This window comes from Prionailurus viverrinus, chromosome X (assembly GCF_022837055.1).
Source record: "Prionailurus viverrinus isolate Anna chromosome X, UM_Priviv_1.0, whole genome shotgun sequence".
Classification (NCBI taxonomy): Eukaryota; Metazoa; Chordata; class Mammalia; order Carnivora; family Felidae; genus Prionailurus; species Prionailurus viverrinus.
Genome location: NC_062579.1, coordinates 8,987,990 through 9,015,909, shown reverse-complemented (window position 1 = coordinate 9,015,909; position 27,920 = coordinate 8,987,990). Strand labels below are relative to the sequence as shown.

The window sequence follows — 27,920 nt, the reverse complement described above, 5'->3', positions numbered from 1 at the left end:
TAGGAAGCCACACCCAGCAACCAGAAATTTATTATGACTCCGACCAATTCATTTTAATGAGAACATTGTCAATGTTAGAGGAAACAAAGTAAATTCATAATAAAAATGCATTTGTGAAGAAGTTTCAAGTCCTTGGATTTAGCTAGATTAGTACTACTGATATAAAAGCATTCCTTTCTTACCTTCTTTTTTTAGTATGTGCTTATGATGTCAAAAGAGAGAAAACCCAGAGAGAAAAAGCAGAGAAACCCAGACTTAGGAGGAAACCAACATTTGAAAACCCTGCGTCAATTCCTTTAAGATAATAGAGAATATGAAAAATTCCTCTTTCACAATATACTTAGGCATTTTACCTTCTCCACAAATTCAAACTCACCTCTCCACAAAAACATGCATTCTTATTCTCTCCTCTTGTCCCACTGATTTTTAACCAGGGCAATTCTGTCTCCTGCAGAGCTCATTTAGTAATGTCTGCTGACATTTGTGGTTGTTCTAACTGGGTGAGGGTGCAACTGTCATCTCTGTGGATGACCACTGTGATACAGGGCAGGGATGCAGCTAATCACCCTACAGTGCACGCTTCACGTGCAACATCACAGAGTGGCCCATCCCCCCGGTCAGTAGTGCCTCGGTGGACAATCCCTGCACCACAGGGATGTGCCAGGTAGCTGGTGTCTCAGGAGAACGGGATGCGGGAGGTGGCAGGAGAGACCATCTGCCGCCTCCCTTGATGCCGCACTGACAGCAGAGCACACGCTGGCAAGCTGCTCGGCTGGAATTAACTCTGCAGTTTGTGACTCGGGAAAGAATATTCCAGAGCGCGAAGCCACTGACCTGCTGGCAAACGTGAATACGCAACTTGCAGAACGTTAAGATTCACGGGGAGAATTCGCTGTCTGTGGATCCACGTTAGTAAGAAGACCACTGCTAACCACAACAGCACAGAACAGGTTCCAGAGTACCGGAAAATGGGACATCTCCCTCGTCCTATTTCGGCACGACATCCTTTGAACATGTGAGAATCGGTCAAGGAAAGGACTTTCTGAACCTTATGACGGTTTTGCAATATACGTGTATCAAATCATCACGCTGCACAACTTCGACTTACACAATATTATGTGGCAACTACATCCCAATGAACCTGGGGGAAAAGAATTTTCCACATTTATCTGAGAAGACAAGTAGAGAAACAAGTAGCTGTTCTCACAGTTCTTAGGGCACAGAATCCCACTCTGGAATGCCACTGACAGCACGTGGATAAGCAGGACACACGTGATTGCTACGAAACCAGCCTTTCGCTCTCTCGAAGGCAGCGGGGTACTCACAGGCTCGGTTCCGGGTTTTGTACGTGCAGGTGTAGAGGCTGCAGGGCCTCGCCGGCACGGAGCTGGGGATCTGGAATCTTCTCCACGGTGACCTGCATGGAGAGGCTTGCAGAATGGCCCTGAGGATACTCATCACCACCATGTTTAGCTTGAAATGTTGATCAGGCCCGAAATAACATGCAGGAACCTAATAACCTAGAGGGAGGAGGACAGAGAAGGCGAAGCTGTAAACAACCGAGGGTGACCATTGAGCGGAAGCTCTGAGTAGGGCAACAACATTAGGACTCTGAGCATACGTGGTGGGGCGGGGGTGGGGAGGGGTGGAGGGGGAATGAGTCAAGAGTTAATCCACTCCTCTTCCTGAAAATTACCTGCCACTCCAGCAGGAAAAATCCTTTGCTGTCAAGTCTCCTTCCCACTTCTGCCTGCACACCAGCCACAAGGACTCCAGTTCTTCCCACTCCCTATGCTCCCTCTGGCCTCAGGGCTTGTACAGATGCTCCTCCTTCTCTGGACCACTCTCCCTCCATCCCCACCTGGTTCTTCCCCCCCACCCCCCTCCAGGTGTTCCACTCCAGCATCACTTCCTAGAAGCCTCCCCTGACCGGCACTCACTAGGTGAGCCCAGCACCCTCGTCTCCCTCATGGTGCTCCTTGCAGTTGAACACCTCATCAGGAATGTACTTTATGATGCCACCTTCCTGGCAGCCGAGCCCCATGGTGGTAGGGACCATGTCTGTCTCTCCCGTAGCTGTATCTCTTACTGTCTGGCACCTGATGGCCACTCAGTGACCTGGGCACACTTCCTTGGCGATAGAGAAGATGTTGATCTTAACTAATTTCAAGAACCACAAACTGTGAAGTGATGCCAGAATGTTCTAAGACAGTATGAAGGGTTTTTCCTTTTCCTAGATGCCACCGTCACCCATTTGTGGGGTTATTTATACTTCTGAAACACTTTGGAAATGCTTGCCATTTAAGGGTAGGGCCCCAATCCCTACCTGTAAGATCTGAAGGACCCCCAAAGTTCTGTACGATCTGAAGGAGGACCATAGCTAAATATGAGTCTAAGCTGGTCTCACAGGGATGGAAGTTCTGCCAGTAAACGTTTGTATTTCAACATTTATCGTCATTTCCTTTGTTCCAGGCACCATGTTGGGTGCCGGGATGCAACGCCGAACAAGGCACGAACTCTACCTTCCAGGTGTGCCATTAATTTCTCCTGCTCAGGGCCTCTTGAAATGCACATCATACGGGAAGGGAAACCATGACTCCTCAGATTCTGCCTTCAGCCTATTAGAGGCCTCTCAATTGTCTGGCAATGGTGGGGGAAGGAGAGGTGCCCAAAGGCATAAAAAGAGAAATAATGATCCCTAGCAATGCTGAGCAAAGAGGCAAATGTTCTCATTTCACCCTTTCCTCTCTTCGTGTACTTCACTGGTTTTAACTGGCAGTGAACTAGCTCTTCTCCCCTGTGCTGCTGCCCTTAACCTTGCTAGATCTGAGCTAGAGGAGAGGTCTACATCTAAGGGAAAGGAGAGAAAAAAAAAATCACACCTGAAGTGTGTCCAGTAAAAACAGGAAGGAGAGTTACTTCCTGTTACTACCTGAAAGGAACCAGTGAGGGCTCCAGGCAGAACCCTTCATGACCATCAACGAGCCATGTGTCTGGCCAAGTACTGTAAAGTGACCTGTGGCAAGCAGCCAGCCTTGAAACCTGGTGCCATGTACCCTGTTGTATACATCACTTTGCCAGTGAACACACTGAACACAGGAAGCAAAGATGCATGGTCGCTGCATTAAAGGGGACTGGTAGAAAGTTCTGAATCCCATGGAGCCTCCTCGCCTGCAGGCCTAACTCCTTACCTGGGGTCTTTAGATCAGCGACAACTAAAGTATGTTTGCATTGCCAACAGGTATCAGAAATTCTCAAACCAACATAAACTCACTTTTGTTTAGTTTTATGTGTGTGTGCGCGTATACATACGCATACACATTTTGGGGCGATATGTCAATATGTACCTTCTTTAAGCTATGCAGATTTCAAATATAGATTGGTAATAAACCTTCAAGATATTATCAGGTTTTTTTAATGTTTATTTATTCAAGAGAGAGAGAGCATGCATGCACGTACACACGAGCAGGGGAGGGGCAGAGAGAGAGAGAAAAAAAATCCCAAGTAGGTTCCGTGCTCAGCACAGAGCCCAACACGGGGCTTGATCTCATGACCCTGGGATCATGACCTGAGCCAAAATTAGGAGTCGGATGCTCAACTGACAGAGCCACACAGGCTGCTTCTCAAGATATTATCTTGATAGTGCCTTGTGCCAAATAAAAGTACCTCATTTTCAAATCCCCCCATTCACTGAATTAACTCATCAGGTGTATGAAATAATAGACCATCGGCTACCTCCTTTCAGAATCTATTTCTTTTTTGTCCTTAATTTTTTCTTTTGGCAAACTTCAAATTCGTACAAACAGTGGAAATACTATAATAAAACCACCTCTATACCCAATACTTTATTCCAACAATCATCTGCTGGTGGCCAAGCATGTTTTATTTCTACCCTCCCTTCTACTTCCCCTCTCTGTATTACTTTGAAGCAAATGGTCGACATCTTAGAAACTTATCCATGATTGTTTTCCATAGGAAAATATCTCCAAATTTATAGTTTCTTCTCCACAAAAATCATCTGTAGAAAATACCCTCTGGTGTTGTTTATGGACAGAATATGAAAACAATCAATTTTCCAAAATTAAAAACATGGCAAAAAAGTCCAGTAACCTGATATTTTCTCAGTACCTTCCTATCCCTTCATGTAAACATTTCACCTCTCTCTTGATATCTCCACCCTAATCTTGGATGAGAGTCATATCAAGACCTTTATGCTTTTTTCTAACTTGTAAGACTATGTGCAGCACGAAACTGTATAATTTATAATTGCAGATCAGCAGAGTAAAAGGATTATATGAACTGAAATATGTAAGAATAAGGCTTAATGTACACACTTCATCTTATGCAAGAAAGAATCTAGAACCAGAGAAGAAGGAGAAACATTTGTTCAGTAATGCTATACATGACGTTGACTCTTTCTGTGACTTCAAATGGTCTAAGGGCTGAAAAAGCTCTCAGAAAAGCTGGTAAGTGTTGTATAAATGAAAGTTCTTATTATTCAAATCAAGTTTGCTAAAATGCTACTGATGCTATAAATGCAAACACTAAGAAAATAGAAAGCAGTTTGGGACAATTTTTAATTTCATGTTTTTTGTTTTCTTTTTGAGACAATGCCATTAAACAATTCCAACTACAGAAGGTTCTTTCTGATAAAATCAATTTGACGGTATTTTTTTTCTTTTTTCTTCAATGTTTACTTATTTTTGATATATAGAGAGACAGGGAGAGAGGGAGAGACAGAACGAGCAGGGGAGGGACAGAGAGAGAGGGAGACACAGAATCCAAAGCAGGATCCAGGCTCTGAGCTGTCAGCACAGAGCCCAAAGTGGGGCATGGACTCATGAACCGTGAGATCATGACCTGAGCCAAAGTTGGACGCTTACCTGACTGAGCCACCCAGGCACTCCAACAATAAAATAAAATTTTAAAAATTGCTAAGAGGTATGGGGAAATCTTGCCTGAATTCTGTGCTTCTTTTCATTGATTTCCGTTCCTGACTTGAAGCAATAATGAGTGATTATCTCATGCAAAGCACCGGGCTGGGTGAAGACGAAAAAGTCATGTTTTCTCCCCATTCCCACAAACTTACAATCTATAAAAAACTATTAAACATGTAACTTTTCTGTTTTTTTTAGTTACCTTTTTGTATTATGGAAAAATGTACATAATATTTTCCATTTTAACCTTTTTTAAGTGTACAATTCAGTGGCATGAAATATCACATTCACAACGTTGTGTAACCATCACCAGTATCTATACCCCAAGCTTTCATCATTCCCGGCATAAACTGTATCCCTGTTAAACAATAACTCCCCAATCCTCCCCACCCCCCCCAGCACCCCCTGGTCTACTTTCTGCCTCTATGTATTTGCCTATTCCAGATAATTCATGTAAGTGGACTCATACAACATTTTCCCTCTGTGCCTGTCTTATCTCACTTAGTATAATTAAACGAATACTTCCTAATCAAAGCCAGATGTGATGGCAGCTCTGACTTAATTCAATGAGAACACAGAGGGCAGAGGCTCTAAATTTTAGCAGGGGGCAGCATCTGGACCATGCGTCACAGGAGAGAGACAATTTGAACAGGAGAGGCAAAGCTAGAGAGATAGGGGTAATGTCAGGGATGATGAGGACATTTGGGGAGGCAGGAGTGTTTAGTAGTCAAGGCTGGAGAGGACAACTGAGGTTGAAATGGGCAGAACCTTGGGCTTATTCAATAATCAATCCCAGTGTCAGAGAGAGGTTGGCAAACATATCGAAAAGGACTCCTTTCTTACTTAACAATCTAAATGGAAAAGGAGACTTAGTAATTCCTAGAAACCCAATGATAAGTACAACATATACTCAAAAGAAGGGACATGCTGGTTGTCCTTCAAAGGGAAAGTTGTGATAAGACACAGCCAAGTGCGTGTCTGACTGCCAGGGGAGTTGTACAGACAAGTGGGTACTCACTTGGCCCTGCATAAGAGGCTGTGTGGGGATCTGAAGCATGTGAGCGTGGTGCCCAGCGAAGTCTGGGTGAATGATCCTTGGTCTAGTTCCACAGAGAGCCATCAGGAAAGTACCGTGGCATGGCCAGGGCTGTGCTCATTCCTTGGGCGACTGCCCTGCTTTCTGTAGTCATGCTGTCTGTGCACGACACTGAGGCTGGTGGCTGATGACACCCGGCCCAGAGGAAGTATCTCCTGCCCGCTTCTGGACTCGCTCTCTAGGAGTAAGGAGTACACAAAGTTCCAGCGAGCCCGCTGGTACCCTCAGCTCTTGGTCATCTTCTTTCACAAAGCCCACCAAGTAGTGGGCTGTGCGCAGGGTCTAGAAACCTGAACCATTTCTCTGTCTTCTAAGAATGCTGCTGACCTCACTGCAGTGAACATAGTCTCTGAGGATTATTTTATTGTGTTTTTAGACCAAAAAATCCCGTTTTGTTACAAAGCCAAGTGTATCTGAATTTCCCATTATCCCAAGTCTGTTATGAATATTTGTTAAGGTGCTGGCCAAGCAGATGCCCAGGTGACGCAGTTGAAGATGAAGCTGGATGGGACTGGAGATTAACTTGAAGAATATGAATTTCCAGGAGGCTGGAAGACACTCAGGCATTATTCCACATATACAGGATGGTTTCTGAGGACTCCATGCGCACAGCGCAGGATGGATGGGAGTGGGCAGAACGGACACGGGAAGGTCCGTGACAAGGAGATTCCTCCAACCATCCTTCCTTCATCCTTGCATTCATCAGGACATCAATCAAGCAGCTACCAAATGCCAGACACTGGTCTCGGATCCCCGAGGAAATAAAACAAAGTCCCTATCCTGGTGGAAATTACATTCTAGTCGGGGAGACAGATAATAAACAGCAATGTAACACATAAGTCAGTTGCACGGACAATTAAAATAAATTCAGTGAAAAGTAGAGCAGGATGAGGTGACTCTGGAGTGCCACTGGGAAAGGAGTGTTGTTTTTGAAATAAATCGCTTGAAGGAGGCCTTACTGAGAAGGTGAAGTCTGAGCAAAAAATGGAAGGAAATGAAGGAATTAGTTCTGGGGCTATCGGGGGAAGGGTATTCCAGGAAGACGGAATTGCCTATGCAGAGATCCTGAGGCAGGAGCATGGCTGGCACATACAAGGGATAGTAAGGAGCCCAACACGGCAGGAGCAGAGTGGACTAGCAGGACGGTAGTAGGAGACAAGGTGGAGAGATCATGAATGCCAGATCAAGTAGATTTCTAGGCCACTGTAAAGGTTCTGTCTCTAATTCAGCATTTCTCACCCTTGACATTGTTGACATTTGACCAGATAACTCTGTTTTGGGGCTGTCCCATACATTGTACGATGGTTAGCGGCATCCCTGGCCCCTACCCTTTAGATGCCGATGACACACTCCCTCCATTACGACCACCAAAAACGTGTCCTGACACCGCTGATGTTCCTTGGAGAAGGGGAATCACCCCTGAGTGGAAACCCCCGCTCTAAGTGAAATGGGGGACACAATGGAGTTTTGGGAGCAGAGAAAGGACACAACCTGATCTGTATCTTCAAAAGATCATTCAGGGTGCCTACTGGAAATCAACTGGGATGGCAGGCAGGAAAGAAGCAGGGAGATCGCTCAGAATAATCCAGGGGCTGGAACGAAGGATGTCGTAGTGGAGGTGGTGAGAAGCAGTGGGGTGTTGGCTGTATCCTGGAGAGACAGCCCGTAAGATGTGAAAGAAAGGACTCAAGGATGACTGAAAGATTCTCCGCCTAATCAGCTAGAAGGACGGAGTTGCCAGGAACCGAGATGAGCACCACAGTGTGCAGAACAGGTTTCGGGTGGGACAGGAGCAGCTCAGATTTGGGCACTTGAGTTTGAAATGAAATTCCAGGAATCCAAGTGACAGAATATGAAGCACTGACGGGAGAGTGACAGTAGCGATGAACCAAGGTACTCTGTATGCAAGAGACTGCCATTTGGGTAAGAAAAACCTAGGATCCGGCACTCAACTGGAAGACAGAAGAGGGAAGAAGTTGAAGAAGGCCCCATGACTTTACGGAGGGATGACGCTGACGGTAGGAGGATGAGTCCCTGGAGAGAGAAATAAGCCGGCTCAAGGAGCAGGTGGGAAGGGAAAGAGGTCACTCTTCCCGTGAATCTTACGGAGTTGAGGTCCAAGGGGACAGCGAGAGGAAAACTCTAGGAGAGAGTCAGTGCAGCTCTGGTGCTCAGGAGAGGTCCTGAGGTCAGAGAGAGAAGAAAATTCCCTTCCCTCCCCCAGGAGTAACAGGTGTATAGAGGGAGACTGACAAAGTGCAGTGAGGAAGCCAAGAGACAGAAGGAAGAGTAAAGGCGATCAAGGAAGGAACAGAGCATGGAAGGTCAGGGGTGAGGAGGGTTCCAGGGAAATCCAAATAAACAGAAACTCAACTTAGCTAATGCTGGGCTACAATACCTGTAGCAATACGTGAGGTTATTTATGCCAAAGTCTAAAGATAATCCCCTCTGTTATATTAAAATTATAATTTATTGGTAGTTAAATTTACCTGTTGATCTCATAAAACCTTAACTTGTAAAAACCATAAATAATGTTTATCAAACATTATATATAACAATGAACTACTAGTATACATTACTAGATTTCACAGAAAATCCATCCTTATTTAAGTTTGTCCTTAAAGATGGGACAGTAGCTTGAATGGGCCCCAGGAGCGCTACATTTTTTTCACTATATGCCTTTGCTATCACTAATTATTTATGTACATCCTTAACTTTTACTAACATGTCTTTTATCTGATGTTTTGCAGACTTAGAAATGTATGAAAAAAAGATTCTAAAAGCTTTTAAAGAATCATTAATAAATTATGTATTTATTAAATGATAGGGAGAGTTGATCCTTGAACAACACAGCTCCACTTGTATGTGGGTTTCTTTTTTTTTTTTTTTTTTTTTTTAACGTTTATTTACTTTTGAGACAGAGAGAGAGCATGAATGGGGGGAGGGTCAGAGAGAGAGGAAGACACAGAATCGGAAGCAGGCTCCAGGCTCCGAGCTGTCAGCACAGAGCCCAACGCGGGGCCCGAACTAGTGAACCATGAGATCATGACCTGAGCCGAAGTCGGACACTCAACCAACTGAGCCACCGAGGCGCCCCTGTGGGTTTCTTTTCAACAAATACAGTACAGTAGGGTAAATGTATTTTCTCTTCCCTATGATTCTCTTAATATTCTTTTCTCTAGCTTACTTTAAAGTTTATTTATTTATTTTGAGAGAGAGAGAGAGCGAGCAGGGGACGGGCAGAGAAAGAGGGAGAGAGAGGATCCCAAGCAGGCTCCGGGTTGGCAGCACAGAGCCTGACATAGGGCTTGAACTCATAAACCGTGAGATCATGACCTGAGCTAAAACCAAGAATCGGAGGCTCAACTGACTAAGCCACCCAGGTGCCCCTAGCTTCCTTTATTGTAATATAGTATATAATACATATAATACACAAAATATGTTAATTGGCTATGTTATTGGTAAGGTTTTTGATCAACACTAGGCTATTAGTAGTTATGTTTTAGGGGGAGTCAAAAGTTATAGATGGATTTTCGACTGGGCAGGGGGTTGGTGTCCCCTAATCCCTGTGCTGTTCAAGGGTCAGCTATAGTTTGAACTCTGCCTGATTAAGCCATTTATATGTATGCAAAACAGACAAAAAAAAAAAGTACTAACTAAAGGTTACAATTACATTGAAGAAAATTCCTTAATTTTCATTAGACTGACTCTCCATTTTCTCACCTCCTGAGTTCCAAAGGAAGCCAGTCTTTTGCAGTATGCCCTGAAATGTAAATGAAAGGTTAAGCTGTCACGTCTTGACGAGAAAACGGAGCTTCTTCCTCTCACCCACTTCTTCCCCAAGATCGTGATCCCAATCTGGGGTGGCCAAAGGTTTCAAAATACATTTCCAGTAACTGTTTTGTGTGCCACAACCAAGCTCCCCTGTGGTGCCGATGAGATGGAATTTTCTTCCTCCCATCAGATTTCCAAAATATTCAAGTTCTCTCATTCACTCACAATTCACATTCTTTATCGAGTCCCAACTGTGAGTGGTCACAACCTTTCGCCTGGCTCCAGGGAGAACAGGGTCGGTGTGTACAGGCACAGAGAACCGTGCCCTTGATGATCTTGGCCTTCTGGTGAATTTCAGTCCTGGTTCTGACATAAAAATTATCTGAGAAAGGCCCTAGATAGCTGAAAGGTTTTCCATATTCCAACATATTCTGAGGGATGTGCAGGCAGATAAGGGGTAGGGGCTGGGGAGCTTCCCTCACCCGAAAATCTGGCTACTCCTTTCCTTATTCCAGCAAGGCTTTTAATAGCAGAGAGGAGATGGCCACATTATCTGTAAAGGACTAAGAAGGAGAAGCAGAAAGCAATATAGTCTGTAGTATTCAGACGCTGGGAGAGAACAAGTTCGAACCAAATTCAGGTGTACACATTAACTTCTGTATTTCTCAAATTTTCCCAGGGAAAATACAGGGGACGGGAGGGTGCTTACATTAATATTAAAGAGTTGCCACCAGCCTTAAGGTAGCAGCGCTTAGCAGTGAATGCCACAAAGACTCATAACTATCAAAAATGTACTTAGGCGTTTTTCCTTCAGTTCTGGGGCGGGGCACAAAACAAAAAGGCCAGAAGTAACTGCGGAATGGAGAAGGCTCAGATTCGTCCACGTGACACAGCTGTGATGCTGAGTCCCTGCCTTGGGGGCGGCTGGGACTCCGTCCACAGACCTTGGTATAGTCGGGGGTGGGGGGGAATACAATCCAGACCCAAGTTAGTCCCAGTTTGTCGCGCCTTGGTTTCCGGAACTGCAATCTGAGATTTTGTAGCCCTTACCCCTGTCTACACCTATTTCACAGCAGGTTGGACTTGAGTTAATTCACATCCAACCACCCCTGGCAGCGCTCTCTCCTAGGGAACTGCCCTCACGCCTCCCCGCCAAATTCCCTCAGACAACTGTTTCCCCGCAAGTGCAATAACCCTAAGGAGGTGCAGCCATCTAGTTGATGAGTCCCACGGTAGAATAGGGCTGCGGGGGTGAAAGAGCGACGCCCCGCGGGGACCCCGGCAATTCTCGCTGGACCAACAGCTGTCCCGAGTCTGAGACCTGGCGTGGTGGGGCGGGGGGTGTGAGGAGGGTCTCAGCCCTCCCCGAGTCGGCGTGTCTCCGCTGTAGCCCCCACTCCAGTCGGCCACCGGCCCTTACCTTAGCGTTTCTCCAGAGCGCGAACCTTGGCAGCTAGCTCTAGACCCGGGACCTGCCGCTAGTGCGGGGGGCCATCATAGCCACGCCCCACCGTCATGCCCCACAGCCTAGGCCACGCCCCCTCTCATTTAGGCCTCTCCACACAGGGCAGGACCACGCCCCTTCACGTCCTTACGTGCTGCCCTGACCACGCCCCCCGACCGTGCTCTCCGTTGTCCGCGGCCTGGCCTCTCCCGCCCGGCCACAGCCACACCTCCCCACCCGGGCCACCGCCCTGAGCTCCCCCTGGGCCCAGCCCTCCACCTTGGTTACGCCCCTGCGCTGGCCCCGCTTGCCCCGCTTGCCCTGAGCCCCTAGCGCTCCCTCCTACCAGGCGGGACTTGATCGTAGGAATTTGAGATCGCGTGGGCGGCCTCCCCCCGTCTCTAGAGAAACACTCCCGGGTCTGGGAACTGAGCGCTGGCGACATTTTGTCGGGTGCAATCAGACTGCAGGCTTACGAGCCTCGTGTAGAGAGAATGATTTTCTCAGGTTTCTCCCATTTCCAAACATGAAGACTGAATGTACTGAGAGCACGTGGCTCAGTAGGGAAACGCAAGCATTGGACGAGTCACGCAGCCGTGTCCCTTTCCCGCTATTTTCATGTCCACTTTACCTGAGTTTGTTCAGGCCAGTTTTCACATTTGAACTAGAATTTGAAACTGCCCCTTTGTGCCAGTTTTCACATCCTCTCAACCAGAACTATGGGCCAATGTTTTTTCTAGTCCCTCAGCCAACCTTAAGTGCTAGACAGACTAGTGGAGTAAACAGAATTCCTGTATTTCCTGATGCCTCCTCCAGATGACCTTGGCTAGGCACCCAGTGATCTTCGGCTGTCTACGGCCTGTAGAGACAGAACCACAATGAGACTGAAACTGGTTGCAGCCCTGTGTGCGCTCTGAAATCACTGTGCTAGCCTTACTCTCTCCACTTAAAACTCTGGGTCCACAAGAGAAATGTGAAGGTTATAACCAGCTTTTCTACCCCTGTGCAGAAATCTGATTCATTAATTCAAATCCTATTTTTTGAGTACATGCTCCCGTAACAAAGGAGATGAGCTTCAAGGAGCTTAGAGTCTGAAGTTGTCCCAACTTGGGACTCAATGTGACAAGAAATGATGAGAAAGAGAAGATGTGGCAAGGGGCTGATAGGTGGAAAAGGATTTGGTAAGCACAAGTCTTCTTGATTTGATTAGTAGGGATATTTTGGGTAGCAAACACAGGAAGCCACTTTTATCGGCCTTAGTATACTTCTTTACACAATAAATTCTCAATAAATCTTCATTGAATATTTATATTTTTCATATGTGTAGATAGATAACATTCCTCCTTTCCTAGCAGTAAGATTTGCTACATTTATTTCTTCATATGCCAACAATATAATTTTGTGATAGCATATTTAGTTTTTCTTTCCTTCCCACCCTCCATATCATTTCTGGCTTGAAGATAGTGGGACTATACAAAATGTTGCGCTACAAGGAACACAGAGAAAAGAACAAGTTTCAACAGAACAGTTGTATTAAGCTCACCCTGACCCTGAGAACCCTGCCTCATTTATAAAATGTTTCAACTGTCAGTCATTTTTGCCTGGAAAATGAACTCACAGAATATGGTCCAAATACAGCCTGTATAAATCACTGAGTTGATTTTTATAATGACTTACCTTCTTCCATGGACAATTTGAGGTGGCTTACTAAAATATTGACATTACTGGATAAAACAAATAGCTTAAGGAGCCAGGGAAAGGGGAACTTGATGTAAAGAGAATAAAGCAGCCAATGATAAGATTAGCATTTAAGTATGCAGGCCACCAGATCCAGAACAGTTGTTAACTTGGGACAAAGATTTGCCCCTAAGCTTTTGAACAGCAATAGAAAAGAGGAAATAGCAATCATTTTAAGGTTTTCCTGTTTTCTTAAGATAAAAATCAACCTTTTGGTGTTTTTTTTTGTTTTTGTTTTTGTTTTTGTTTTTTTTTTAGAAACACAGTTTTTCTTGCATTTTAGTCCTGAGAAAAATCCTGTTTCCTCATATAGATGATGTAGTAAGCTAAGTGGGAAATGGGAGTCGTGAGGAGTTAAACACAGATTCCCTCAATGTAAGCTATTGGCACAATCACAAAGCACAGTGCATTAAATCAATTCTGTGAACCATCAAAATTTTCTGTTCATTCAAGTACACAGGCCCTCCAGGGTAGCATTTTCATAATCTTTCCTAGGATGGCAAATAGGTTTCAACTCATCTGTCAACTTAAAGCTGTTTGTAGTGGCTACCTGAATAACTATGCTGAGTTTTGTGTATTTGTCTAGGCTCAGAAGGAAAAAGTTCTGTGACTGATTAATAATGTCTGTCATGGGTCCAGGATGGGTGAATGGCTACATACAAAAAACCTATTTGGTAGCTCTGATTTGTAGAAATAGAGGTCTTTGCATGCAGAGTTTTTGTGTAGTCGCTCCAAATCAACAATTCTCATTATAGGGCTTTTTAAAAAAGTTTTATTTATTTTGAGAGAGAGAGAGACAGAGGGAGACAGAGAGAATCCCTACGCTGTCACCACAGAGCCTGATGCCAGGCTGGAACTCATGAACCATGAGATCATGACCTGAGCCAAAACCAAGAGCTGGACGCTTAACTGACTGAGCCACCTGGGTGCCCTTATAGGGCTTTTTCTAAATATCTAACAGCGGAGTTCAAGTTCCCTCTCTCATTCTGTCCCACCCACACTAGTCTTCCCCTCTTCATTCCTTTTTTTAAAAATGTTCATTTATTTATTTACTTAGAGACAGAGAGTGAGCAGGGAGGGGCAGAGAGCAAGACAGAGAATCTGAAGCAGGCTCTATGTTCTTAGCGCAGAGCTTGACACAGGGCTCGAACTCACAAACCGATCCGTGAGATCATGACCTGGGCCAAAGTCAGATACTTAACTGACTGAGCCACCCAGGCGGCTCTTCCCCTGTTCATTCCTATCTCAGAACATTTCCTTTGCTGTTCCTATTGTTTGGACCACTCTTTGCCGAGGTTTACATGACTGGGTTTTTCTTATCATTTAGTTCTCAGTTTAAATGTTGTCTCTTTATTTATTTATTTACCTATCTATCTATTTATTTATTTTGATAGAGTGGGAGAGGAGTAGAGAGCAAGAGCGAGAGCGAGAGAGAGAGAGAGAGAGAGAGAGCATCCCAAGCAGGCTCCGCACTATCAGCACAGAGCCCAACTCAGGGCTTGAACTCACAAACCGCGAGATCATCACCCGAGTTGAAATCAAGAATCACTGCTTAACGGACTCAGCCACCCAGCTGCCCCAAATGTTGTCTCTTTAGAGCTGTCTTTCCTGATGACCATATCTGAAGTTGCATCCAGAGCCTGGATGATCACCTGGAGATCATGTTACAATGCATACTCTGACTTAGTGATTTTGGAGTGTGACCCAAGATTCTGCATTTCAAGCAAGGTCTCAGGAGATGCAAACCTGATGTTCCACAAAAGACACTTTGAGTAGCAGCCCTACTTCTCTATCTCTATCATATTATCTGTTTCATTTTCCTCATGCTGTGTCTTACAACTTGAAATTATTTACTTGTTTGTATTTTGGATTGTTGGTTGGTTGGTTACTAGAATGTGAATTCCATAAGAGCAGGGACTTTGACTAGTTTGTTCAACTTTGTATTCCCAGCACTTATCATAGCACCTGACACACCGGCGGGTGCTCTATAAATATTAGTGAATAAGTCATGTTCAAGACTCATCGATTCCTTCATCTCTTCAGTTCCTGCTGACTGAATACCTCAGTAACTGCTCAGTTATATACCAGGGAATAGGCTATAAATGAAAAATGGCAGTGCTACCCAAGTACTAGCTCAGGAATGGCTAGTTACTAGTCCAAGCTGAGATAAGAAGCTTGAACTGGAATGTAAATCTGATATGTCATGAAACAGAGTATTTAGTTAGGATTACTTTTTTTCATAGCAAGGCTTTCTTGATGACAGAAGCAGTGAGGTGTTTTTCCTTCTGGGACAAGAAACTCTGGGGAGAATCAAAGATTTGGGGCGATAACAGAGAATTGTGGGAGAGGAGAGGAGTTTGGTGAGACAAGGTGTGATGGTTAATTTTATGTGTCAATTTGGTTGGGTCGTAATGTTTCGATACTCTGTCAACACTATTCTGGATGTTTCTATGAAGGTTTTTTTTTTTTTTTAGGTCCTTTTGGATGAGATTAACATTTGAATTGGTGGACTTTGAGTAAAGCAGATTATTCTCTACAATGTGAGTGAGCCCCATCCAATCAACTGAAAGCCTTCATAGAACAAAGACTGACCTCCTCTAGAAGAATTCTGCCAGCCAACTGTTTGGACTCAACTTAACTCTATCCTGAGTCCCAGCCTGCAAGCCTACCCTGCAGATTTTGGACTTAACAACTCCATAATCATTTGGAGTATCATTGATACTTTAATCATAATCATTGATTCCTTAAAATCAATCTCTCTCTCTCTCTCAATATATATGTATGTATATATATGTATGTATATATATGTATATATGTATGTATATGTATACATATATATGTATATATATATATATATATTTTTTTTTTTTTCCTCTGCAGAACCCTGATACACAAGGTATTATAGAAGAGACCAAAAATGGGTCCCTTCACCTTGGCCTTGGCACCTGAGCTCAGTCTTAGTCCTTGGAATATTCCCTTGGATGCTCCTATGCTCCTTCATGGCCATTCTCATCTTTCTTGAGTCATGCCCCTGTACTCTGGCTGACCGAGCTTTTCTTATCTGAGTCACTACCCATTCCTTCTCCTTGTCACACTCCTCCTTTTCCTAATCAACCCTTGTGCTCCACCTTGGCCACCACAGCCTGGGCAAGCTCCTAACATTCCATCAGGCCATGTTCTTTTCCTTCTTATTGCCACAAGCTAAGCCCTCTGATCAATGTGGTGACCACACAGCTACTGCCAGAGACATGCCCCCTGCACATCTGAATAGAATGCCCACTACCAAGGTATCACCAAGAACCCTGGGAAACACACAATTAAAACAGAAAATACATAAAACAAAGACTTGTTGGTGAGAAGAGAAATATGTGAAAGTCAAGGAATTCTGGGAGAGAAAAGGAATGGTGGGAAAAACAAGGTCCTGTGGGAGATACTGAGAATTCACCCTTTGTGCTTGCCCTGCCTCTTCTGCTTTGTCAACTTCATGACTACCATGCCTCCCCACCCAGCTTCCAACCCGCCTTTCCCACTATGGCTATGGAGGAAAGAGAATTCATTCCTTGTTCTTCTATCCACCTTTCCTGCAGGGCCCATCCTTTCATCTTGTGGTCATGCCCTGTCATATCCCTCCCTCTGAGGTCACACTATTTCCTGCACCACAATACCTTTCTTGCTGGGGCCATATGCATTCGTTCTCCATAACCACACCCCTGTGCCATCTAGCTATGCCTCTTACCTGCCTGCTGCTAATAATTGCAGGAGAGAACAACCAATGAATGGGTCAATGAAGAAGTTTAAAAAGAAATAAAAAATACTTTGAGGCAAGTGAGAATATAAATACAACATACCAAAATTTACGGGCTGCAGCAAAAGCAGTTCTAAGAGGGAAGTTCATAGTGATAAATGCCCACATCAGAAAATAAGATAAATAACCCAATAAACAACCCAACTTTATACCTCAAATAACTAGAAGAAGAAAAAAATTAAGCCCAAATTTAATAGAAGGAAGGAATACAAATATCAGAGCAGAAATAAATGAAGTAGACACTAACAAGACAACAGAAAAGATCAAAACTAAGAGCTGGTTCATTGAAATGATAAACAAATTGACAACTGAGGTAGACTCACCAAGAAAAGAAGAGAGAGGGCTCAAGTAAATAAAATCAGAAATGAGAGAGGAGATTACAACTGATACAACAGAAATCAAAGGATCATAAGAAACTACTATGAACAAATACATGCCAACAAATTGGGACAACTTAGAATAAATGGATGAATTCCCAGAAACATCCAATCTCCCAAGAGTGATGAATAAATAGAAAATCTGAATAGATGGACTACTTACTAGTAAGAGATTAAATCAGTAAACAAAACCACCTAAAAGACAAAAGTCCAAGACCAGATGGCTTCACTGATGAATACTACCAAATAATCAAAAAAGAATTAGTATCTGTCCTTCTTAAACTCTTCTAAAACACTGAAGAGGAGGGAACACTTCTGAACTCGTTTTACAAAGCCAGCATTACCCTGATACCAAAACCAAACAAGGACACCGCAAGAAAAGAAAATTACAGGCCAATATTCCTGATGAACATAGATGTAAAAATTCTCAACAAACTTTATCAAACTAAATTCAATGATACATTTAAAAAATATACACCATGATCAAGTGGAATCTGTTCCAGTGATGCAAAAATGATCCAACATCCACAAATCAACAATGTGATATACCACATTAACAAAATGAAGAATTAAAATCACACGCTCATCTCAATTGAGGCAGAAAAAGCATTTGACAAAATTCAGCATCCATTTATGATAAAACCTCTCAACAAAGCGTGTATAAAAGGAACATACCTCAACATAATAAGAACCATATTTGACAAGCCCATAGCTAACTTCATACTTAATGGTGAAAGCTGAAAGCTTTTCCTCTCATATCAGGAACAAGACAAGGATGCCCACTGCCACCACTTTTATTCAACATACTATTGGAGATCCTAGCCAGAACTGTTAGACAAGAAAAAGAAATAAAAGGCATCCAAATTGGAAAGGAAGAAGTAGAATTATCACTGTCTGCAGAAGACATGATATTATATATAGAAAGCCATAAAGACTCCACTAAGAAACTGTTAGAACTAATCAATGAATTCAGTAAAATTGCAGGATACAAAATCAGTATACAAAAATCTGTTGTATTTTTATACACTAATAACGAGCTATCAGAAAGAGAAATTAAAAAACAATCCAATTTACAATTGTATCGAAAAGAATAAAATACCTAGGAATAAATTTAACCCAAGAAATGAAACACCTATACACAGAAAACTATAAGACATTGATGAAAGCAACTGAAGAAGAAACAAATAAATAGAAAGATATTCCAGGTTCATGAACTGGAAGAATTAATATTGTTAAAATGTCCACACTACCCAAAGCAATCTACAGATTTAATGCAATCCCTATCAAAATTCCAATGGCATTTTTTTCCGGAAATGGAATAGTCCTAAAATTTGTATGAAATCACAAAAACAAACCCAAATAGCCAATGCAAACATGAGAAAGAAAAACAAAGCTGAAGGCATCACACTTGCTGATTTCAAACTATATTACAAAGCTATAATAATTAAAACAGTATGGTACTGGCATAAAAACAGACACATAGATCAATGGATCAAAATAGCCCAGAAATAAACACACATATGTGGCCAATTAATTTATGACAAAGGAGCCAAGAATATACAGTGGGGAAAGGACAGTCTCTTTAATAAGTGGTGCTGGGAAAACTTGACAGTTACATGCAAAAGAATGAAACGGGACTACTATCTTACACCATACTGAAACATTCAAAATGATTTAAAGACTCGAAGGTAAGACCTGAAACCATAAAAGTTCTAGAAGAAAACATAGGTGGTAAGCTCCTTGACACTGGTCTTGGCAATGCCTTTTTGATCTGACTCCAAAAGCAAAGGCAACAAAAGCAAAAATAAACAAGTGGGACTATATTAAACTAAAAAGCTTCTGCACAGCAAAGGAAACCATCAATAAAATGAAAAGGCAACCAACTGAATAGGAGAAAATAGTTGCAAATCATATATCTGTTAAGCAGTTAATATCCAAAATATATGAAGAACTACTACAACTCAATAGAAAAAAAACAACAACATGATTTAAAAATCAGAGGATCTGAATAGATATTTTCCCAAATAAGATATACAGATGGTCAACAGGTACATGAAAAGATGCTCAACATCACTAATCATCAGGGAAATGTAAATGAAAACCACAATGAGTTATCACCTCATGCCTGTCAGAATGGCTGTTCTCAAAAAGATATGAAATAACAAGTATTGGCTAGGATGTGGAGAAAAGGGAACCCTCATGCACTGTTGGTAGGAATGTAAGTTGGTGTAACCACTATGGAAAACAGTATAGAATTCCCCCCGAAATTAGAAATAGAACCACCATACAATCCAGCAATTCCATTTCTGGGTGTTTATCCAACGAAAATAAAAATACTACCTTTTAAAAAGAAAAATGTACCCCTATGTTCATTGTAGCATTATTTACAATAGCCAAGATATGGAAACAACCCATGTGTCTATTAATGGGATGAATGGATAAAGAAATTGTGGAATACATACACACATACATACATACAAACATACACAGTGGAATACTACTCAGCCATTAAAAAAATGAAATCCTGGGGCACCTGGGTGACTCAGTTGATTAAGCGTCCGACTTCAGCTCAGGTCATGGTCTCACAGTTTGTGAGTTCGAGCCCCACGTCGGGTTCTGTGCTGACAGCCCAGAGCCTGGAGCCTGCTTTGGATTCTGTGTCTCCCTCTCTCTCTGCTCCTCCCCTGCTCATGCTCACTCTTTCTCTCTCTCTCTCTCTCTCTCAAAAAGAAATAAACATTAAGATGGTTTCTCTTTTTTTTAAACATTTTTTTTCAACGTTTATTTATTTTTGAGACAGAGAGAGACAGAGCTTGAACGGGGGAGGGTCAGAGAGAGAGGGAGACACAGAATCTGAAACAGGCTCCGGGCTCTGAGCTGTCAGCACAGAGCCCGACGTGGAGCTCGAACTCATGGACCACAAGAGATCATGACCTGAGCCGAAGTCGGACGCTTAACGGACTGACCCACCCAGGCACCCCTAAGATGGTTTCTCTTAAAAAAAAAAAAGAAGAAAGAAATGAAATCCTGCCATTTGCACTTATGGACTTTGAGGGCATTATGCTAAGTCATATAGAGAAAGATAAATACTCTATGACCCCACTTATATGTGGAATCTAAAAAAAAGACAAATAAGCTCATAGATACAGAAAACAGATTGTTGTTTGAGGGGAGGGAATGTGGTCAAAGGGTACAGGCTTCTAGTTATAAAACAAATAAGTCATGGGGATGTAATGAACAGCATGACTATACTTAATAATACCGTATTGCATACATGAAAGTTGCTGAGAGTAGATCTTAAAAGTCCTTATCCTAAGGGGAAAAAATGTATAACTATGTATGGGGACAAATGTTAACTACTTACTGTGATGATCATTTTGCAATATGTATAAATACTAAATCATTATGCTGTGCACCTGAAACTAATATGTTATATGTCAATTATGCCTCAATAAAAAAAAAGATGGTTAAAAAAAAGAATTGCAGGAGACATGGAATTAATTATGTGTGTAAACGGAAGTGTGGGAGAAAAGTATTAAGAGGGAGAAAGAAGCAGCATGGCAAAGAACAAAGCATTGTAGGGGAGAAGATTGTGGGTTACAGTAGAGAACTGTGAGTGAGAACAAGGAATTCTGGGAGATGTAGAGACTTTGGGGACAGACAAGGAATTATGGGAAAGACAAGGTATTGTGAGATGTATAGATAAATGGTCTCCTGCACTTCTCCTGACCTTTCTGCATGAGCAATAGCCCTCCCATTATGGCTACGTTCTTGTGGTCCATCTGGGCCACCCTTCATCATGCCCCCTTCATGTCTCTCTGGTCTCTGGCTGTTGCCCCAACACCCTTCTGTAATTCTTTACATCCATGCCCATCATTTCAAAGCCATGCCACTGGGCTCCACCTGGTCATGTACTTCCTGTTCAGGTCACACCCCTATCACTACCAACTGGCAGTTCCTTTCATTCACTCCTAGCCACTTCCTACCTCCCAATACACTTCTTTTGGTGAAGCTAAGTACTCCAAGTTCATCTGTGAGCACACCTCTACCTGTAGGGCCTTGCTCCCTATTATCTGTCATAAATAAGCCCCCTCCCAATCTGCCAGACACCTTCACTAAAGGCCATGCTTTTGCAGTCTTAACTATATTCCCTTCTGTATCCAACACTCCTCTCCCTCTGAGGCCACTCCCCTGGCTGGCCTGTGTGCTAGTCAATGTTCACTCCCCTCCCATCATAGCTATACCCCATTCACACCCAGTGGTCATGCCCCTCTTATTCAGCCATGCCCTTCCCAATTGGGCTATCTCTTTGTTCTCTGCCCATGCCACATCCTTGCAACCTTCTATGGCCTCGCCCATCCAGTACCAGGAAAGCTAGGTGCACTCTGTCTCAACCTCAATCTATTGTATGTGCCGCAACCTTTTTGTTTCCCCACTGGCCAGTCCTGGTCCCTGACACCTCAGGGAGTGCCTGTGGGGGTCGCTCAGGTTCTGAGAATCTTACTCAGGCCCCAGAGCTTGGTTCCAGTGGCATGTGTATAATGAAAGGAGGCTGTGGACCCATGGTCCTTGTCTAAAATATGACTTTCCTAGGGCACCTGGGTGGCTCAGTCGGTTAAGCATGTGACTATTGATTTCGGCTCAGGTCATGATCTCACAGTTTGTGAGTTTGAGCCCCGAGCCAGGCTCTGCTCTGACAGTGAGGAGCCTGCTTGGGATACTCTCTCTCTCTGCCCCTCCCTTGTTTGTGCACACACATGCATATGCACGCTCTCTCTCAAAATAAATAAATAAACTTTTACATAAATTAAAAAAAGAAAATGAATAAAATGTGACTTTCCTCAGATTCCTCCTGGCTCCAAACGCCACGACTTGATGAGAAGCAACGTAGTCGTTTAGTGGGTAAACACAACTGGCAGATGGGTCACAGAACCATGTTCCTTCTGGCCAGTTTCCATGTCCATTAAACCTATGTTCCTTCTAGCCAAGTTTCATGCCCTATAACGTGACCTGGAAAACCTCGCTTCTTCCAGCTCCTCAGCTGACCTTAAGTGCTAGACAGATGCTTTGGAGTAATCAGCAACCCCGTATTTCCTGATGTCTCCTCCCAAGGACCCTTCCTGGGTACCTACTGTGCTCTGGCTGTCTAGGGCCAGATCTGACATCACCCCCGCTTAGAATGAAACTCTGGCTGTAGCCCTGGACTCTGAGATCACTCCGCTATCCCTGCTTCCTCCATTTACAACTCTGAGTCCCGAAGGAAAACGATGAAGAGGTTATATATAACCAACTTTCTTTCCCATCCAAAAATCTCAGAATGAGCACTCCTGGGGCCAGGGCTCTCTGCACTAGCCATTCAGTCTCACTCATTCATTCAAACCATATTTATTAAGTACCATAGTCCAGTGACAAATGAGCCTCAAGGATCTTACAGCCTGAAGTTGTCCCAACTTCAGTTCTGAAGAACAAGAAATGACTGGAGAGTTAAGAAAGGTGCGTCAAGGGGGTTGACAGGTGGAAAAAGGACTTGGTAATGATAAAGTTAATTTGTATACTGGGGTCCACAAACTGGAGGCTGCTCCAGTAGCCCTGCCCACATCCCAGTTCTAAACCCAAGTCAGCCAGCACTTATGGGAAACGCTTGTCAGGAAAACCTAACGTACAGCAGGTACACCAGGTACCTCCAGCTTTGCTTTAGCTGACCTACCTTACCGTGGAAGATAGGACCTCCTAGGCTCGTAAGAAAGTTCTTGGCTTCCTACCCAATCATGCTGTTTCTGGGCTGCCTCTTCTAATGCTCTCTGAAACTCACTCTTGCCCCACATCCATCAGGAACAGTGCGGCCCTGCTTGTGAGGCACTGTCCCCCACAATCCATGCATTGTTTTCCCTTGAATAAAGGACATCAAATTTGTCACTAAACTGTATTATTTTTGTCATCTGATAATAACCACAGGCCTTCTTGATCTGATTAGTAGGAATATTGGGGGCAGAAAATATAGTACTTACTATGGCCCCTTACACAATAAATTCTCAATAAATCTTCATTGAATGTACATCCCTTTAACTCATGTAGAGAGAGCTATCTTTTTCCCTCCATAGTAGCAAGATTTGCTACATGTAACTCTTCATTGGCCAGCAATAATGATTTTAGGATAACATATTACTTTTCCTTCCCATCCCCCTCCATTCCATTTCTGCCCTGAAGATGGTGGGAACATTCACAATGTTGAGCTAGAAGGTACACAGAGAAAAGAACAATTCTCAACGGAGAATTTATTCAGCTAACTCTGACCTTGAGAACTCTGCTTTATTTACATAAAATGTTTCAAGTGTCACTGATTTCTTGCCTTAAAAATAACAGGAAATGAGACCGAATACAGACTGAGTTACTGTGTTACTTTTTATGTAGTTAGCAATAGCTTACTTCTTCCCCAAATGATTTGAGGCAACTTAAGAAAATATAGACAATGCTGGATAAATGAAATGGCTGAAAGAATCAAGGAAAGGAGAGCTTAAAAGAAAGAGAGTAATGTAGCCAATGATAAGATAGACAAGTAGACAAGCCATTAGATCCTGAACTTTCCCCTTGTGAGCACAGAGGAAAATGTCCTTGTGAAAGGCAGGCCAGAGATTTGACTGTAAACCTCTGGATGCCCATCAAAAGAGAGAATGATAATCATTTTAAGGTTTTCCAGGGTTCATAACACAAAAGCTGATCGATTTGGGAAGTAAAGCTTTCTCGATTTTTAGTACTAAGAGAAATCCTGCTTTCTCACAAAGATAGTGTCGTGAGCTAAGTGGAATATAAATGTCATATAAATCATTGCCATAAGCACAAAGCACAGTGTGTTAAGCCATATCCAAACGTTCCTGTCCAACTAAGTAAAGTATACAGGTCCTGAATGGTCTTACCTAACCCAGGGTAGCATTTAGATTATTGTTCCCCAGGATGGCAAGTAGGTTTCAACTAGCATTTCAACTCTGATCCATTCATAGTAGCTGACTGGGCAACCATACTGGGAAGTTGGGGGCTGAAGGAAGGAAAATGGAAGGAAAAAGTTGTGTGATTGATCAACACTACAGAATGAGGGAATGAATGCAAGCAACAACCTGTCCAGTATGTCTGAGTTGTAGGAGTAGAGGTCCTTACAGTCTTTCAGAAACCACATTTCTCATTAAAGGGCTGCTGCTAACTCTCAGGCAGAAGAGAGTACAAGGCCATTGTCGCTGGCCAAAACTTAAGGGTAGAAGCTTTGAGGAATTAATTCATATGCTTTTATATCAGCTAGGAGGAGGACAGTTTAAGGTTCTGTTATGAAAATGAGAGCTTCTAACCCAAGCGGTACATGCCCTGACGCCCCTCCTACCTCTTTAAAAAGGCTGGCAAAGGAAGTACATATGGGCAGGGTAAATATCTCTGGTTAAACTCCACCAGGTGGCCTGATAGGCAATCAAAGACAGAAAATGCTATTCCATGTATGGTTGCAAGAATTTTCGCCTGGAAAAGCAGCAAGCATTGTATGCCAAGACCATGAAAAACTTTCAGCGTAACATCTAAGAAGCAGTGTAAATAATTAAACCTCTAGGAGAAAATATCAGAACACTCCGTAGCCATACTTTTACTACATAAAACTCATGATTTATTGGTCTTCATTCACAGGATGGAACACACAGGCACATATGTTCTTTAAAAAGAAAAGAAAAGAAAAGAAAAGAAAAGAAAAGAAAAGGAAAGAAAAGAAAGGAAAAGAAAAGAGAAACTGTTGTTTAAAGTCCCACTTTAGGAATACGATGTTGGCACAACTACAGTTAGTTTTTGTTTCCAAGCAGTAATGATTCACTTCCATTGAAGTAAGGCAATGTTAGCCTGTGGGAAATACATCAAAGATCATCATGATTATGGCTGTAAAATTAACCTACAAAACTTGATGAGCCTTTTCAATATCACAGTTTTGTGAGATTTTCTTGTCCTAAAATAGGGCATAAAATAGGATGGAGACAAAAATATTCCAAAGCCTTGTTGATGATAGATCCTGGAAATTGGTGGTTGTTTTTTTTCTGTCTAGGAATGAGAAAAAAATGTATTGGGCTTCATAGAAATCAACTTTATGATTAGAATTAGTCAATTCAATTATATTCAACAAATATTCATGAGCCATAAAAAATGCAAAAATGAACCAAATACAGCAGGCCCCTGACCTCCAGGAAGTTTCAATTTTGTAGAACACAAGAGCAAATCATGTTGGCAACACTTGCATGTACGAATGTGAAAAAAAAATACTATGAGAACACAAGAAAAGGAGAGAATAAAAGTTAGGGGATTGAGGGGCGCCTGGGTGGCTCAGTCAGTTAAGTGTCCGACTCTTGGTTTCGGCTCAGGTCATGGTCTCACGCTTTGTGAGTTCGAGCCCATGTCTGGCTCTGCGCTGGCAGCGTGGAGCCTGCTTGGGATTCTGTCTCTCTCTCTCTCTCTCTCTCTCTCTCTCTCTCTCTCTCTCTCCCTCTCTCTCTCTCCAGCCCACAGTGCTTGAGGCAACGAGGGGAGTGCCAGGGAGGCTCTGGAGGCAGGAAGGAAAGGGGAGAAGAGTTTGTAGAGTAAGTGAATGAAGCGAGAGAGGTGGAGTTTGGAAATAATAGGTGACGTAGACTTGATGCCACTTTTTCTGGGCCTCAGCTATTGTTTACACTTGGAAAGTGACACCCGCACTAAAGGATATATTAGATTGGATTCAGGTTTACTAATTCTGCACTGTTCCATTGTGTTTCAGATTGTGAACAGACAATCTGAGGAAAGAAGCAAGGGGGCTGAGGTGGGTGCTAGCTAATCTGAAAAGCAGGTCCCGATGTAACAGAGCTGGGAGAAAAAAATAAAACTTCACGGGTGTGGTGACTGCAGGAGCACTGAGAGGGAAAACTGTTGGGACAGCAGTGGTGGGGTGGGGGCAGGTGGTGGAGCTGCTGGGAGATCAGACCCATGGGGGTCAGCCAGGGGGACCCCGGAACAAGGTTTGGCTTAGAGCAGATGAGGGGGTTCCAGCTGCCTCGAGCCTCGCTGTCCTGAGGGTCTCTCCAACAGACCTCATCACATTCCTTCCCCCCCGCCCCTTGTTCTGTACCCCATGAACACAGTAGGAGTGTTTCTTCCACTCAGTTTTCCCAGCTAGAAATCTCTGTGGTCCTTGACTGCTTTGCCTTCCTCCCCTGCCATAATCAATGGCTGGGAAGTCCTGTTGATTCTGTCTCTTAAAGGCCTCTTGAGTCTGTCCCTTCTCCTCACCGACTGGCATTATCATCAAGGAAGCCCTACCATGTCCTCCCTGATTCATTAGAACTGGCTTATGGCTGGTGTCTTGGCACCTGTTTCTCGCACACCCGTGCGCTGTGCTGCTCCTACGAGCAAATCTGAGTGTGCCTCTATTAATTTAAAAACTCTAACTGGCCTTTCACTGGACATCAAACGAAGTCTACACTCCCTGGTAGTCTGTAAAACGCCTATCGCCTGGTCCTAATCTGCCTCTCCAGCTTCCTACACCCCTTCCACACCATCCCATGCTATGTCCATCTGCAACCCACATACAGGCCTCCTCTGTGTCTCGACACAGGCGGGGTTGTCTTTGTCCTCTCCAGGGCTGGTCTGTTGTGCAAGACTCAGCCTGAACATCTCACCTCCCCCAGAAACTTTCACCAATGCTCCAAAAGTCCATTTAGTCACTGCATTTCTTAATGTTCCTTTGTCAGTTGACAGATTTTTTTAAAAAATAAAAAATAATGGGGCGCCTGGGTGGCTCAGTCGGTTGAGTGTCCGACTGTGGCTCAGGTCATGATCTCGTGGTTCGTGAGTTTGAGCCCCGCGTCCGGCTCTGTGCTGACAGCTCAGAGCCTGGAGCCTGCTTCGGATTCTGTGTCTCCCTCTCTCTCTGCCCCTCTCCCGCTCATGCTCTGTCTCTCTCTGTCTCAAAAATAAATAAACATTAAAAAATTTTTTTTTTGTTAACTAAAAAATAGTACCGTCCTTAATTGTCAGTGTCATACTTTTGCTTCTCAACAACATTCACCCTCCCTGAGTGCTCTGGTGCTGACAAATGCTCAAAGATTATTTGCTTAAGACCAAATTCAGGGAACTTTTGTAAAGTGCCCAGTAAGGGCCAGACACCACATCAGATACCTAATAACAGAAGCTCACTGAGAACCTATTTGCTTTGTAGTGAATCCTAAAGTAGTAGACGCTTAAGGATATGCTGAGTAAGTCAAGCGTCATCAACATATTTGCTGTCCTTGGTTCATAACTCTGGACTTCGCTCTCCCCCCACATGTAGCAAAGTAGTTCTTGCATTATGAATCACTCCTGCCTTTACTGAAGAGACCGAAGTTGAAGTAGCTGGAAAGAAGGAGAAAGAAGACAACCCAAAACTTCCCCACATCTTGGTCCCAAGTTTACTCTTTCAGAAAAGAAGGCTGCCCATTTCTCTGGGTTCTAGCAGCAACACATTATCTGTGGTGAAATAACAGGTGTCTGCTGTTTGGGGGTCATGCCCTGGGCTACTTTCCTTACATGTATGCAAATGGTTAGCCCAGATTACTCTGCCTTGACATTTTAGATACTGACTGGAAATTTTCACTCGACTGCTTTGCCTTTGATTTCTACTCCTCACCAACATTTTGCTCCATTTTTTCTCAATCTGTGAACACGTTATATCATTTATTATTAATAGCATTTAGCATTTATTGGATGAATACTACATGCCAGG

The 27,920-nt window shown here is 43.3% G+C and overlaps 1 protein-coding gene across 3 annotated transcripts in view; it reads right to left on the bottom strand.

Moving 5' to 3' along the window:
* CA5B (carbonic anhydrase 5B) overlaps nucleotides 1-27,920 on the bottom strand; it is a 71,860-nt gene that overhangs the window by 39,220 nt on the left and 4,720 nt on the right. Inside the window, exons 1-3 of one of the 3 annotated variants that reach the window (XM_047843708.1) lie at nucleotides 11,228-11,307; nucleotides 9,757-9,796; nucleotides 1,326-1,520 (exon numbers count right to left, since the gene is read on the bottom strand). In XM_047843708.1, the coding sequence (XP_047699664.1) occupies nucleotides 1,326-1,467 (142 nt within the window). In that variant the 5' untranslated portion in view covers nucleotides 1,468-1,520; nucleotides 9,757-9,796; nucleotides 11,228-11,307. Of the gene's footprint in view, nucleotides 1-1,325; nucleotides 1,521-9,756; nucleotides 9,797-11,227; nucleotides 11,327-27,920 lie in introns of those variants that run through there. The other 2 variants (XM_047843709.1, XM_047843711.1) reach the window with 2 other exon arrangements.